The sequence below is a fragment of the Schistosoma haematobium genome, chromosome 1 (genome assembly GCF_000699445.3).
Source record: "Schistosoma haematobium chromosome 1, whole genome shotgun sequence".
Taxonomy (NCBI): Eukaryota; Metazoa; Platyhelminthes; class Trematoda; order Strigeidida; family Schistosomatidae; genus Schistosoma; species Schistosoma haematobium.
Window position 1 is genome coordinate 93,127,364 of NC_067196.1, and position 17,190 is coordinate 93,144,553.

General features: G+C 33.9%; 1 protein-coding gene across 2 annotated transcripts; it reads right to left on the reverse strand.

Annotated features, from left to right (window-relative positions):
• Positions 1–3,009: 3,009 nt before the first annotated feature.
• On the reverse strand, positions 3,010–14,408 carry CNN3_1 (Calponin-3). 2 transcript variants are annotated; one of them, XM_051210092.1, is made up of 7 exons: positions 14,005–14,408; positions 13,886–13,970; positions 13,714–13,829; positions 10,604–10,734; positions 8,007–8,109; positions 6,166–6,303; positions 3,010–4,203 (listed from the first exon to the last, which is right to left on the reverse strand). In XM_051210092.1, the coding sequence occupies exons 3-7, from the start codon at positions 13,762–13,764 to the stop codon at positions 3,937–3,939; spliced, it is 690 nt and encodes a 229-aa protein (XP_051075586.1). In that variant the 5' UTR covers positions 13,765–13,829; positions 13,886–13,970; positions 14,005–14,408; the 3' UTR covers positions 3,010–3,936. The 2 variants fall into 2 exon arrangements, with proteins under 2 accessions (XP_051075586.1, XP_051075585.1); XM_051210091.1 differs by lacking the exons at positions 6,166–6,303; positions 14,005–14,408 and having other exon boundaries at positions 13,714–13,970.
• Between the last annotated feature and the right edge of the window lie 2,782 nt (positions 14,409–17,190).

Sequence of the window (17,190 nt, forward strand, 5' to 3'; positions counted from 1 at the left end):
TCTAGTAGCTAATGGGATAAATTGATGGCGTTTGAAGCGAACAATACTGGGTTCAATTGCCGGAGTGAACGTCAGCTTTGTAATGCAGACATCCATTTGACGAGTCCCAAATAGGACAAAACGCGCGTCCTGGATTCCACTATTGGTCACAATTCATCTTTGCATAGATACGTATAGTTTAACAGTATTCATTCAATAACATTCATACGATCCAACTGGAGTCAGATAATGGGCCACTAAAGTATACTGAATACAGACCAAAAAGTTTATAGATTAATTAGCATAACACACCTGTCAATGATAAAGAAATCATGGGAATACAGAAAAAAAGTCCAACTGCTCTTTGAGATGATGAAGAGATTAGAAATATTCTCATTGAAGTTTTTGTAAGAGATTGTGATTAACAATGACATACAATCTGATCACACATAACATACTTCTTAAGTCAACTAGAAGAGAAATGGATAGTAAGAGGAGACATGAATAATAAAGAACATAAAAATGTTCGACCTCATCACTGGATAATAATGGGCTAGTAATATCAGGGTGGGTTTATGGGTGAGAACAAACTGTTTTCTTTTTGAATACACAAAGGGGGTTTGAATTTTCGCATGGCTAAGGCTTCATTGAACTTTAGTATACGCCCTTTACACTTTTATACAACACCACAAAAACCGAGTTAAGATCAGTCTTTTGTGTTATGTTATGCGTTTGGCAATAGAGGATGATGGATGTTTATCCCCTACCCTTATTGGGTTATTTGATTCTATTTGTTCCTGCAACCATTTAGGTACATGTTCACACAATCTGATTTTGAGATCACGATTACTCCTCCTATTTAAATTGGTAAACACAATGAGATATGATGCGATCGTTTTTTTGTCTTTTAGGTTTTCGATGAAACATGAACTTTGTTGTTACTTTGATAATGACCTTTGCTGCACAATATATCTTGTTAATGATTGATTTAAGTCTTTGTTTCAATAAAAGGCTATTTGAATCACCTCTAAATGGTAAGGTGATGTAGACAAGCTTTTTTTCTGCCAAAGCTATAGTAAGTCTCACTGTACCACGAACTATCTATCTATTTATGAACTTAAGGGGATAACTATTTTCCATTATTATTTTCTTTTAACGACGTAAAATCACCATCAATAGCGTCATTTGTACAAGCCTGTTGAATATGCACCTTATCGAACCCCGGTTGTATTGCACAGGGCAATAACTAAAAATGGATCGTTTGTTTGAGCCATCTTCTCATCTACTTAGAAGTATGTCTAGGAAAGGACTCACGTTATTTATTTCAAATATATGCAGGATATCATTATGATTTCTATAAGCCAATGAACAACTAAACTATAAACATGCAATATATTACGAAGTATTAGATATTTATCGTTTAATACCACGAATTGAATGAAGTTAGCTATGTGAACTTAAAAGTCTTAAATTAGTGTTTTGAAGATAGTATATTCGTTACTAGATCTAAAGGTTTAATGTTTAATCTGTGGATTGGTTTCGGTGCACTGAACTCACGAATTCAACTATTAAATTACTATAATCTCCACAAAACCTCATTTCTGATAAGAACCACTTATTTCCTGATATGATCACGAAGAAGTATGTTGAGTGTATGTGTGTAGGTGGTTGGGAATGATATTTACGTTCAAAATATTTCAATCATAGACATTTAATCATTCAGTTTAAATCAGATTTATTGTAATTTAGATCATGAATTTGATAAATTTCACAAGTTAGAACTGACCCAAAATTGAACTAGATAAAAATAATCCTTCATTCACTAATTAATCAGTCTTGATGATTGAAAATTTTAATAAATATACAAAATTTTGAATACAATATACAATAATAATAATAATAACAATAATAATGATAACCATTGCACACATTTTAACAGATATGACGAGCAAAGTTAGAAAAATACATCTGTATCTGTACATCATCATGTTACAACCAATGTTAGGTCTTCTTGGTTTTCAGCACTGAACAAATTCCACCAGTCTAAATATGAATTCAATTCTATTATCAATACTTCGAAACTGTATCATCATTTATTTAGTGTTTAGTCTTTGGAAATAAATTGGGAGAAAGCATAATATCGGGTTAAGTTATTTAAATGTTAGGTGGTCACTTAGCCATAACCAGTATCATATTGTCAGGTTTTTAGTTTTTCTATCGAATTCCAAGTTCAACGTTTATTGCTTATCGAAACTAACCACCCAAAGCCAAATGAATTTCATGTCAATGTTAATTTACTGAGAATAGTTGCCATATTGCCATGCAACTTGTTGAAATCAGTTAACATTAAGAGATAGAGGATTTGAGAATGGTTACTACTAAATAACTTATTAGTGTACTAGTCTCAGTCCAAAATTAGGTTAGTTGTCGTTCATAAATCCTAGTAATATTATCTTTGACTGAGACATTTCGTGATACTTTTTCGAACTACATATGGGCATCTGTTGCAGTAGCAACTATCATGAAACCCAAGTTTTCATCACCATGTTGATTGTCTTTAGCTACTTTAAATCAAATCAAAGTAGCACTGGCAACAAGATATAAGCTGATAGCTTGTAGATTATATAACAGCCAACCTACTGCCAAACCTATGAGATATTAATGTCAAATTGGATTTTTTTGTTAAAATTAGTGAGGTCTTTTTAATTGTTGAAATCACGAGTCGATTGAAGCTGAACCACCATGAAAACCTGGAAGCTCTGGACGGCCGTTTCGTCTTATTGTGGGACTTCTCAGCAGTGCGCAGCCACCATCCCGCCCCGTAAGATCCGAACCCAGGACCTATCAGTCTTGTGCGCGAGCGCCTAACCACTAGATCACTGAGCCGGTCAGCATCCAGCGGTGTAATTGTCTAACTTCAACCAATCCACGAAGTCGTGCCATCGTCCACTATTGTCATCAGTGAGTTGATATCTCATAAATGAGGTTTGCTGAAATTCATTCTAACCAATCAATTTTAATGGAACACTATTTATTACAAACCTTTTATTATTATTATTATTAATAGTGATAGCAGAGAAGCAGTGATAAAACAGATCCATGACAATGTGAATAAATACATTATTAAAAAAGTCATTTTTTGGTCAATTTTATGGATCAAAACTGACCTCAAAAGTAAAAGTAAATCATGAAGAGTGTCATAGCAACAACTTTTTCGAGAGAAAGAGAGAGAGAGAGAGAAAACTTTAATGAAGCGTTACTTTTGAAATAAATAGTAAACAATAAACTTAAATAGTGAAAGGCGGAAAAATTATATTTCTTATTTAATATCGGAATAAAGATTTAATTATACATGAATAACATTTTGATAGTTAAAAAGCAAAAACACCAAAAGAACATTCTATAGTTGTCTCATTCTACAATAAATAGTGTGAAATATTGTTTAAACCTTTAAGATTGCATTAATTCTCTTTGAACATTTTACTTCCTCTTTACTATCATAGTTATCATATTAAGCGTAAATATGATCAATTTTGACGGTCATATGAAAAGGGCTTAATGATAAGCATATTGATAACAGTAATAGGGTAAGATAGGAATGATAATTCTGATGATGTAATTGTAAATAAGCAGAAAGCCTTATGAAATAAATGAAGATTAGACGCAATTGATGATTGTTTTAATGTGAATCAACAATATGACGTTGCGCTCCAAAGCTCATACCAGATTGTGAAGCCACTTGATCTTTACCCGCGCCCATTTGTAAGCTAATGACACCTTGACCTTCTTTTGACATATCACCAACTTTAATATCTGCAATATGTCTCTGACCACCATGACTCATTCCAGCTTGACTAGCACCTTTGTTTGAGCCCATCTGGAGACCGATAACACCTTGACCCTCTTTTGAAGCAGCATCCACTTTAATATCTGTGATATGTCGAGGTCCACCATGACTCATTCCAGCTTGAGTAGCCCCTTTGTTTGAGCCCATCTGGAGACCAATAACACCCTGGCCTTCTTTGAAGCAGCATCCACTTTAATATCTGTAATATGTCGAGGTCCGCCATGACTCATTCCGGCTTGGCTAGCACATTTATTAGTTCCAGCTTGCAAACCAATTATGCCTTCGGATGCTCTAAGTTGTTCTTCAGTGAACTCACGTTTATTTTCATAAGTTGGCTTGGGGCCACATACGGGTCCATTAAAATTGTTACGTTGACACTATTTGAGAAGAAGAAATATTTCCCTCAAGCATTATAGAATATTAAACAGTAATTATTAAAGATCTTATGAACACTGTAACATTCATTTGATATGAAACAGTTTGCATCTGAATACAAAATTACTGATTATGAAAAAAATTTAGTATCCACAATCAAGATTCGAGACAAAATTCCCACCTAATTCTATCTCTCTTACTATCGTTAATAATCAGTAGGAATATAAAACTATGTTAGAATGTATAAAGTATTTGGAGGTAAGAATTCCAAGCAGTTCTCCACAATGACATAGCCAGTAGACTTGTAACGGTTATTCGAACAAAACTGTTTGAAGTGCGACCTTTGATTCATCAAAATCAGACTTGTCTGAATCAAACACCTAATATTCTACGCGTCTAGGCATCCTAAACCATTTAATGCAAATACGGATAGTTACCGACTGAAGATATGGATCTCGGGCCGAAATGGCGTCAACTCCAAACTTTATTTCACATGGTACCTCAACTATCCTTTAAGCACCTTCTCCAGCTCCGCTGATGTAAGGATCCTCACCTGTTATAAATACCAAGTAAGTGTTTTATGACACGCATCTACAGACAGAAAATATCTTATAATAAGACCCATTCTTAAATATGGCTTTATTTTTCATCATGACTTTGTGGTAAATTAAAATATCACTGATTATCCTAAACATGTTTTGTGTTTTCATCGTTTATCTACTTATAGCTAATTAAGTAGTTTAAATATATTCAAAACATTTTGGAATCATATCTCAGTTGCTCGACGGTTGATGTAGATATCTAATGAAAACGATCTTCCAATGTTAGTTTATTTAAGTGCTTTAAAAATGTGGAAAAAATGTTTGCCTTCAATTAGCATCTGTTCAAGAACCGTTGAGTGATTGTAAAACTTAGCCATACAATTTACTATGCTCCTGAATGTTATCAACACATTCATAAAATATATCACAATTAGCGCACGGAAAATAAAATAAACATAACTCCTTTTTGTACACAATTAGGCTAACATTATGTATAACGACCAACGTTGAAGAGACGATGAAATGTGGTGGTTGGTGTGTACTGAGAATTAAAAGATGGTTTGGTTCAAGTCCTTATGCTACTAGTATCGCCTCAAATTAGATGTGAAACTAACATAATTTGATATGGCTTTATCTCTGAATAATATGGGTAGTTTCTATTTTCGGTATACAACTAAATTGAATGAGAGAATTTCTGTGGACCACAAATTGATGACTTTGGTTGAACATAACTTTAGTCAATGAGAACGCGCGTTTCGTCTTATTTGGGACTCGTCAACTGGATGTACATGCATCCCGGTGTTGATGTTCACTCAGGGACTCGAACCCAGTACTGTTCGCTTCAAATGTCATGGCTTTATCCACTTATCTACTGAATCCTGATAGCCACCCACTTGTGCAGTGGGATGAAGTTTAAATTCCCCTGGTGCTGTTTGCTTGTATCTTCCCATTGTTGCTTAGGATTGCAATCGATCTGCAATACTATCGATCGGCCGAATAAGATTTTTGATAAATAGTTTGACTCAATTTATACTTAATTTCATGGTAAATAAATGAGATACAACAAATAATTATAAAAATAAAATATGTATGTTAGCGGGATGTAGATTAGATTAAAGCACATTCCGTGCACGATTGTGTCGGTACACTGACTGGCTATTTCTTATCCAATCAGCGCTAGTGAATACTTGGAGAAGACTCTAGAATTTTCTCGTGTAAAAACTATAAATATACTAACGTTTTTTCTTATTCTGCTCCTTACTTCCATTTATTCTGGTTATTTGGAATGTAATTTCATTCCTGTTTAACCGTATTCTGATTTGGCGACTTATCAAGTGAATTCTTGTCCAAAAATAGTATGCAATAGGAATAACTGAGTCGTAATAAAAAAATTATAACAATGTAATTATTCACTAAACTAACCTCAGTTCCAAGTTGTAGTAATGTATTTAAAACTTGTGGCATATTGCGTAATTCATACAAATCAACGGTTTGAAATAAACTAGCTCGAGGTACTCCATAGGCTACTGCTGCATTAAGAAAAGTTTGAATATTTTCCATCTAAAATAATTGCACAGAAATAACAGTATACATAGTCTACAAAGAATATGAGTTAGGCAACAATTGCTCCTTTATTAACTTTGTTTCTTTCACCAATAACTCAGACAAGTACGAATCTGAGGGAAATAATAGTGGTGACGAAGTCAATCTACAAATCTCAATCTTTTTCATGTCTAATCTTAATTACAACCTAGTTTTCAGTATAATTTGACCTTCAAATATAGTATTCAGTCATAACAGAAATTCTGTTTTTCGTTTCACTAGTTTCATTAGATGACACAGTTACGAATTTAAATACATGATCTTATGCTACAGAAGTAAAATCAGTTCATCAGTTTAATGGAAGCGTTTTTGTTAAATCTCATTTGCCACTTAAGAAACATATACCCAAACAATCAAATTCAAAATTGTACACATAAACCAGAGATATGATGGCAGACAGACCCTTTCAAAGCTGCTCGCAGTTCTGTTTCAACGACCTTGAACGGCCTCACAAGAGGCCGTGATTCCGTATTTCAAGTACTGTGGGTGTTGTTGTGAGCAACAAATACGCCATACTACCAATAAACTGGAATAAAAGCTGTGTAACAAGCACAAACTTTATGCAAATTGAAATGTGACGGAAAACATATTGCTAATAGCTGATAAATAACGATCTCCTAAAATCCTGGACAATATGTAACATGTGCGAGAAAACCCATGGCTTAACGTCCTGACCGTGCCGATATGCTTTATGATGTAAATAAATTTCCCATTGAAATGAAGAATAGTTTTAGGATGAAAGAAGAGACCAACAAAATAAACTCTGGGCAACATTCATACGTTCTATTGTCCTATTCTGCTTATTCTAATGATTCAGTCATGCCAAAGTTGAAAATAAGTTAGCGAAAAATATTTCAAGCTCAATTCAATGGGAAGGTACCATGCAACAATGAACTGGGATCGGACAATGATAAAAATAAGCTCATAGATAGTTTTGAAGCCATCATCAATTCAGATCTAACCACCAAATGTCACCCGAAATTCCCAGAAAGTTTTTTAAATTCAAGTTCATTACTCTCAGTTTTATTCTTATAATATTCAGCTGAGTCTACAATATGTGGCTGCTCCCATTATTACAAATCAGTTCATAAGAGAAGTTTTCAATTTGAGGAGGAGGGAGGAAGTGATATTAAAAATTTATGCTTAATTAGCGATCGGATGATAACAGATAAATATCTGAAATATAACGCTGATAGTGGAGTTTTCTGAGCTGGATGGTTTGATCGTGAACCAAAACAAAACTTCATCAAAATCATCCATCTTAGCTACAAATCTTCTCCACCATCTCAAAATCATATGAACGTAATACGCTTCTCCTTGTTCAAAAATGGGAGAATTTCGCTAAAAGCCAGGCTTCTACTCGAGAACAACTGAATTTTCTCCACGAGTGTCTTCCTCAGCATGTTCTATCAACAAGTGCAAGATACAGACCTCCAATCAACTACCCATTGGAATGGAGAATATCTGAGCGAAGTGGGAGAAAAATGATACACCTAATGATAACGAATCCACATTATAAGATCCTCAAATAAACACGATCAAAACCATCCAGCTCAGAGAATAAAACTCTATCAAAAGTAAAAAAAGTTTCTTTTTATAGGCCACTAGACATTACGTAATTTTAATATTATTATTCGTTCTCAACCTACTATTCTACTTACCTGTTTAAAGGGAGCGGTCATTGTATTAGCTTTGAATGGTCTTTTCATTTTAGCTGCAGCCGATGGAAGAGATGAAGTACCATCAAACACGACATTAATCAACCTATTTATTGGATGACATAGGGATTCATTCAAGTGAAATTTTATTTAACAAATAAACAAAATAATATAATAAAAAGCAACCAATAACGTTAGAAGTAAATTTTTGCAACTGAATCATACTGTTATTACTCAGATCTCTTTAAAATAAGGGTAGTATTCTTATTGTTGTGTATGCTGAAAACTTTATTTACACTGAACTTTACATAGATCATAACATGCTTATCATCTTGATATGACGATTGTTTGTCCGGATGGCATTTCAAACACACTTTCTTGTAAGATGGTGGTTGCAAGTAGTCTACAGGGAAATGTGAACCTAGAAAATCACTACCTTCCATCTTAACATTGTGAACGCAATATTGAGTCACTTGGACTAGTAGGCTGATTGAAAGTTGGTTGATAAAATTCGACCAGCATTAAGAACGACTTGACACGCATGATATTGGTCAATAGCCAGTAATCAATTAATAGTAAACATACTTCTATATCAACTACATATCAAAATACCTCTAAAGTAACAACGGTGTTATTATGTGGTTGGGTTCGACTCGTGGGGGCGGGATCGCGGATGAGCACTGATGGGGAGTCCCATGCAAGTACGAGACGGTCACAAAGTTATTCCACGTTCGCAAGAGTGGTCTTACATTGATCGGCTCATGATCTCAATGAAATAGTGACAAGGAATAACGACTACAATCCCTGTGATCATCGGGAAATTATTACTAAAATGTACTATGAACGTAAACTTCTAATTCAATGGTGAAATGTATCGACAAGCAGAAGGTGTCGCGATGAGTTCACGCCTAAATACCATATTGGTTGAAATTTTCCTCACTAAACCAGAAAATGGTGAACTGGCACGGCAGACTGACAAGTTTTTATTTTACTGCCGATATATGGACGATACGTTCATTCTTTGTGAACTTGAGCGATTTAATGAAGTTCATCCGTCCATAAAATTCACATGTGAGGAAGAAGATAGAGGTAGAATAGCCTTTCTTGATGTTCTACTAGCAAGACGTAAAGATGGGCCATTAAGAAGAAACATAAAAAATCTACTTGGACCATCCAATACACAAGTTTTCTTAGTTTTGTTCCTCTACAATACAAAAGGAACCTGATTAAGACATATAACTATAGGATCAAGACCATATTCTTCCTAGATGCTGTTGAAGACGAAACAAACGCATTGTATACGACCCTGAAAGAAAATCGATATCCGGAGCTATTTAAAAATAAAAATTTAACCAATAAGGAATGCCTAACTACGAGCGAAAAGCCTCTGTATATGCGATTACAATTTTGAGGTAATGCAGCCAATGAAATGCTAAGACCAAAGTTACACAGAGCAATCCAAAGAACATTTATTGCAGAGAAACTACATTCGTTTTTTTCTACACCTCAGATGATCACACCGAGGTTGAAAGATAAATTACCTAAACTAGCCACTACTCCTGAGGAGCAAGTTATATTGGTAGGTGTTCTAAGAATTTGTTTTTTCAGGTTTGCGAGCACCTCTCAGTGTGTTTAGGCAAAGGTGTAGTTAAAACTGTTAACAACTACATTTTAGTTCATTTAGTACAAAAACGCCATACAACCAATACGAAGCAATCTTTCACAATAAAATATCGTGTTAACAGAAGTCTGCCTAAATTCGTCAGATGTAGAATCCTGAAGACTGCTGAAGCAATCGCTATACGTATCAAAAAGCCAAAGCTTTGTATAGAAAGCAAATATGTTCAACAGTTTCTTTTACTTCGAGTCTTATTAGTTAGTAATCAATTTTATCACATGGTAACGTAATTTGACCAATGTTCATTATTACGCTAGCTAACATTTTTTTGGAAAATTTATTCAGCATCCATCTCTATCTACTATATCTGACCTAATTCACATTATTCTGCATATTTCGTAAGTTCTCATTTTTAATTACATTATTCTCTCTCTCACCCCATTTTTACGATATTTGTTCTGATTATTTATCTCACAATTTCATTTCACTTATAAACTGATTCAAGTTAACACTTCATATTAGTCAGCCCCAACATGAACGATTTTTATATGACAAACAACAATCCTTGATTCATATGTAATGATTTTAAGTGACATACTCCACCTGGAGCCCTTCTGGGTCTCAAATTCGGATAAAGGAGGAGGGTTGGGCATAGAGTTAGTGACCTCATCCTGTAGAAAACTGACTCTCTAAAAAACTCTACTTTGCATTAAACCTGGCCAATTTTATAGATTATTCATTTTGATATGGAATTGTAGAAACTGATGAGAACAAAAACAGAATTGCTTAAATGAGCTGAATAGTATTGAGTACAGAGAAACAACTCTTAAAGAAACTAAAATATTCAGCCAACAGTTGATTCCAGTCTTCGGTGAGACTACCAAAGTTTGTAATAAAAATTCTGACAAAGATTCTAATTATTAACAGTACTTTTAACTGATATCTCCTGTTTTAATTTTCTCAAGAAAATGTTCATATTTACTTGATTAATATCTGTCCATTTTTCAAAGCAGCTGCAACATTTTCTCTGCCAAATGGTACATTTTCGTTTGTTAATTGATTTAACCAACTGATGGCTTCAGCTTCACTCTCCGCATCATATTTACTATTCAACTGGTATAGAAAACAAAATGAAATACATGAAAGACTTCAAGTCTTAAAAACAAGGACAATTTCAAGGCATAATTGATAAAGTATCCCAATGTTGAGGAAACTTGATTTATTACACAATTCATCTTACATTTATGGAATTTATTAAGTCATGAACCGATTGATGTTAGACCACCATTGAAAACCTGGAAGTACTGGACGGCCGCTTCGTCCTATTACAGGACTCATCAGCAGTTCGTATCCACGTGGCCAGTGGAGCTAATCCGTGTCGGATAGAGACAGGCATCTACCTCAATACAGTGGGAGATGATCGCGCAATTTCGTGGATTGGTTGAGGTTAAACATTAACACCGTTGGATGCCGGCTCAGTGATCTAGGGATTAAGCATCCACGCGCGAGATTGAAGGCCCTGGGTTCGAATCCCGCGAGGGGGATTGTGGATGTGCGCTGTTGAGGAGTCCCACAACAGGTCAAAACGGCCGTCCAGTTCTTCCAGATTTCCAATGATGGTCTAACATCCATCGGTTCATGATCTCAATCAAAAAGATATATAGAGTTATTGATACCAAAGAATAAAAAAGACACAATAGTTATTGATTGATATTAGCTCTCAAGGAAGTATAGATTGAATTACATCACAGTGTAAGCACATTAATCAATGCCTTATCAACTAGCATCTTACCTTAAGGTTAAAAGTTGGTGTAACATATCCTTTAATTAATATTAGGTATATTATAGCTTCTTAACAAAAAACTTACAGTTGTACTTTCATATTAGGTTACCCGATATTTTTTCACCTAATTTTTTATATAACTTACCTTGGAAAAGCGAATTATTACAATATTGTTCTCTCTGGGAATAGGCTATAGTGTCATCTATACTTGATTGTTTTCTGTCTTATTAAAACAGATTCATTTTGTTTGTGAAAAAAAGAAAAAAGATTTTGTACCGGTATTTGATACTTCAAGCTAGAAAAAATTATTCATAAATTGAATACTTCAAATATTCAATAGACAATAAATCAGGTGTTATCTTAGTAAACCTTTATTCAAACTTTTAGAGAGGTCATTCTATGGTGTGTGTTACTGATGTCTACAGATATAAGTAGTATGTATTATCAATCAAAAGTGAAATGCCTGGCGGAAGAAGGTTAAAATGATCGAAGAGAAGAGAACGAGAACAAAGAATAATTGATGTGGAAACAAAAGAACAATGAAGTCTGATACGATTAACTGATATTTGCAAAAGGAACAGTCACGTTTGAGACAATTGAGAGACATTTTGCAAATGAAGTATTTACTGTATGATTTTCAGATTTTATTAAGATCTTCTGTAATTACGTGTTGAGATACGTTTGAGTGACTCCAACTTGTGTTCTCATTCACCAAAATTCAACCTCTAAAACAATCTGAAATATATTTGGATAAACGTGGCTCACATTTAATTGTAGAAAATTCCCAATAATCATGAATAGTTTCTTCAAACATGACTGTTATATCAAGTCAGTATACTTGAACGATAATTTAAAACAGCTGTTAAGCAAAATTAGCTTTAGGATTACAATGTCCGAATACGTCCATCCATAAAAATGACCATTTTCTTCTAAAACTGGTAATTTTATGCTACCAATACTACTATTACTATTGTTAGGGAAACTAAAATTTTTTGTGGATATTATAGTAATTTTAATAGTTGAAATCATTAGTCAATCGAAACTAGAACACCATAGAAAACTTGGAAGCACTGGACGGCCGTTTCATCTTATTGTGGGGCTCCTCAGTAGTGTGCATCCACGATCCTTATTTCATGAATTAATACGTTTTATCCCATTCAAACGCTTGACATTTTCGAAGAAAAAACTCTCTTAAATAATAACTGAATGTATAGATCTATTAATTATTATTTAACCTTCATAAACCTGAGTACTTTGAATCATTCTTTTTTTATACAGATCGTGTTCATTAACTACCACACAGCTCACAGTTACACTTCTTATATTTTGTTAGTCTGTTAAGTGAACATTTAGGCGAAAATAGAGTGTTTTACTCACTCTACAAATTAGTTATATCTAGCAGGAATAGGTAGTCCATTTACTCTAACAGACAAGTAAATAACTTGATAAACTAAATATTCAAATATCTATGTAATAGTGAAATATAATGATCATCCTACAACTTAATATGTTTGGATCAAAGTCCTTATAATAAAAGTAGATCACAAACTATACCATCAATAACTGTTGAACAATAATGAAATGTTAACAGGTAACTTATAAGTATCATTGATTATACTCTATAACTAAATGTTTAAACTCTCCTGTACATGATGCCTTAGTTGTTTATCAAATAGGAGATTACATTAATAAATAGTTTAGTTTATTAAAAATTTCATTTTTAATTAGTGCCCTGGTACGGTCAAGAATGGGGAGAGTTCGATCTCTCTATCTCTCGAAATGCTCTCACATAACCACGTGCATATAACCACTGACAGGGAAGTCCTACTCACTACCTTTTCGTGGCAATACTGTTGTTTAAGAAATTAAGAGGACGAAAAGCGAATGTCGGACGCTTTAACCGGGTTGGTGGATATAGAGGATCCACGTAGGGAAGTTGAAAAACCCTGATTCCAAACTAATCGTGCACATGCACTCCAGTATCCTGATTAAACAAATGGGGTACGAACCAATTGTTGGTCACCGGCTACCATGAGACTGCATCCCCTGACATTGCTCCACTGCCTTGTTGATCAGACATTTAGGTCGAAGGCTTGGGGTGTGGCTTCATGAGAAAACGACCTGCTTCGGTCTGGACACCCGGTCAATATCCCAGCTTTCACACAAATTGAATGATTTATGTGGCGCATGTCTATCTGGTGCCTTCTTGTACCAATGTTTATGTGTTTAAATACATAAATAAATACGTTTAATGTTTCCTCTATTATCGCATGATATGATAATTGAGAATAATTTGGTACTTAACTTACCCGACGATTGATCTGTACATCCATACCCATATCGCTCATTCGAGTAGCCATTTTTTCCCCTTAGTTACCTTTTCTTGAGAGTTAATACAGAGTTTAGAAAGAAAATCAAATTCAATCTATTTGACGAAAGATTTTATAATGAAAATAGTTCACGATTTCAAATTATAGTCACCTTCAAAATTGTGTAAAGTTTTCTATCAATATTTGCTGTTGTAGCCTTGAAAGGTTTTGTTTTTGTTTCTAAATTATTTATGTGCCTACACATCAAAATAATCGTTCATCCATGTTTACTAGTATGTACTATCCTTTTTTGGCTTAATCGATTATAGATTCATTTTTTATGAAATTTAACCTTCCCTTCATTTATGACCGAAAACCAATCATTATGACAATAACAAAATGTGGGACATATCGAATAGAAATTAACACGCTTCATATAAGATGGGCTTCATTTATTTGCCCTTTTCCTATTCTTGTTACATCATATATATTTATATGTGCAAATTGTAAAGAAAATCATATGCACATCATAAACACACATTATGGATACAAATAGGATAGACATTATGACACAAGACATATATGTATTTTTTCACTAAACTGTTGATATCCAACACTTAGATTGTGGTTTACAGCTATGAACCTTAACGACACTATGAATAAACTAACATGGATAAACTGTTTGGATAAAAATAAATGACTGTTGTGAATAATGTTTTTGTATTAATCTATTTTTAAAAGTCTAGCCTTTAGTGTACATTTACACATTACAGTTATACTGTTGATTAGTATATACGACTTACGTAAAGCAAGGAGTAGTTGTAGCAGTAGATTATTGTTGTTGTTGTGATGATCGTTGAGGTTGTTTCTAAAACCTGTCATTATTTCGAGCTAGGCATTATCCTTTTGCTTAGGAATTCATTTCTAGGACTGATGTATGTTATTTTATCATTATTAAGCTGGCTTTTATACAATAACTTCAACTTTTCGACTTTAAACTTTGTTGAGTACCTATCGTGCTGTTAGTTAGAAATGTGCCATTTTGGATGTATATTTATTTTTATATTTGAATTCATGAGTCAATTAAAGGTAGACTACCATGGAAAACCTGGAAGCACTGGACGGCCGTTTTGTCCTAGCATGGGACTCCCCAGCAGTGCACATCCGCGATCCCACACGTGGATTCAAAACCAGGACCTTCGGTCTCGCGCGCGAGCATTTAACCTCTAGACCAGTGAGTCGGCATCCAACGGTGTTATTGTCTAACTTCATCCAGTCCACGAAATAGAGCCACCACCCATCATTGTCTTCAGTGAGTTATTATATATATAGGAACTAAAATTAACAAATCTATTGCAAACTATGTTTAAATTGTGGTTGTGACTATTTCATTGAACTTTGAAATGTGGATTATCTTGACGCTACAACATTCACTAATTTAACTGTCAACATAGTTTTATTCTTCTGTCTTAAAAATGGAATTGTAATCACCAGAATAATGCTTCACTCGAAATGATGTTAGTTATCGAAACTCACCCTTACTACCATTAATATCTACTACTAAATTAAGTAACTTTGGTACATAATTTAAATCTCCTTCATGTACCGTATACTGATAAGGCACATAACATTGTCGTGTGTTTGTATGTTATAGCACCCACGCATTTAGTTGCCCGCATATAAAATATAACATTTTTTCTTCAACGGTCGATTAATTGTGATTTTCTAATTCTATTAAACATGGTAACAGTGAGGTAGAATAAATAAAAGTGTTAAAACGTTATTTTTATCAGAGAAACTAATAATAGTTTTAATCTCGGTTTCAATGAAAACACTTTATATGAACATTGATTTCAAACGTGAGAAAGTTATAGGAGTTTCGAAGAGGAAAATTTCCTACTCTCTAAAAAGAGCGTTATTAGCGGCAAGTTTTCAAATTATTTTTTCCAACCAATCAATGTTCATCTAAAATCCTACGGATAAATGATTTCACTTGACCAATTTTGTATACTATAGAGACGGTGAAATGTCACTGAGCCCTAGCCAAATCATCCGACAGTTGGGTTACTGATTATTGAACATGTCATCGATCCCTATCAAAGTCAAAGACAAACAACGCACATCGGTTAATCGTATGCCATGGACTGGCCAATGTGGTGGTGGTCTTACTATCTACTCTATACTCATTCTTACTAATATATTTCCATAATAACGTCCTTTGTGTTGTACCATCCATAGTACCTCAATACGACGAAGGGATAATCCACGTTAGGTGCTGACTGTGAGATGTAATTTCTACGTTAGTTGTTGGTTATACCATTCCCGTCTAACTGGAGTAGGCCCCCAGTCATTTGACATAGATCATTTACGTTGGTAATTTACACATTATCATTATTGGTTATTAATCTCCCCAATACAGGATTCATTTGCTTTGCATTCATCCCACCTTAATATGTATTACTAATCATTTTTTACACAAAATATTCTTCCATTAAACATTCGATCGAGTTATAATGGCACCATTATTTCTCTCACCCTATCTGATCCATATTTATTCTAATCATGGGAACTTAACAATTTCACTTAACATATAAGCTGATTCAAATTAACATTCCATATAAGTCATATCAACATGAACAGCTTTATTCTATTTTGTTTGACAATCCTAAAGTTTACATACCATAACTTTAAACGATGTACTTTGCCCTTAATCTGACCATTTTTGGGGGGGATTATTATTATGGATATATTGGATTGTAGAACTTGAAGAGAATTGATCGAAAAGAATATTCTTCATTTATAGATTATTCTTTTAAGGATGATGGGGATCATTCACTTAAAGAATGTGACCTTGTGTCTAGTTTAATTTCCTTACTTCTACTTAATAAACTTTTGTTTATCATAATTAATATATGGTTAACATATTACATATTTGTTAATCTATCTTCTCTATATGATAGTGCAAAAAATAAAACTACCTATGAATAAATCAACTCGATGAAAAATCATCTGTAAAATAGCTTGTTTACCTAATGATGAAATACTGGACAAAAACTACTAGCCCCATACATTTGTTTCCAACTTAGAACATATTTTAAACGACTCTAGTAATACGTTTAAAAACCATGTACTCAGATTTTTTATACAAGTACCACCCTCTCAACGATAAAGATAACACGGATTTAAAGGGGACATACTTTTTTGAGGACGTAATAAAGTGAAGGCAACATGGCTTAATCTAGAAAGTATAAAAAAATTCATGTGCCAAGTGAGATATCAAAAGTAACATTTTTGGCAGTTTACCATCTGGTACATAACTTCGTTAACGAGGTCAGCTTTAACTGCTTAATACCTTCTCAACTACATGTTTCTGAAAGCTGTAAATCTCTTTCAAACGAAAATCCGGACAGATTTTTTGACCAGTTTATTTAGTTAAAGCATAATTTCATTAACCATCTATATATCACTCCTCTGATG

Bases quoted from the DNA above. Each gene is read 5' to 3' on its own strand.
- CNN3_1 (XM_051210092.1), bottom strand. From the start codon at position 13,764: ATGGCTACTCGAATGAGCGATATGGGTATGGATGTACAGATCAATCGT. The intron at 10,735-13,713 runs GTAAGTTAAGTA...TTTCTATACCAG, and splicing joins ATGTACAGATCAATCGTCGG to TTGAATAGTAAATATGATGC. The intron at 4,204-6,165 runs GTTAGTTTAGTG...CTTCTCAAATAG, and splicing joins TACTACAACTTGGAACTGAG to TGTCAACGTAACAATTTTAA.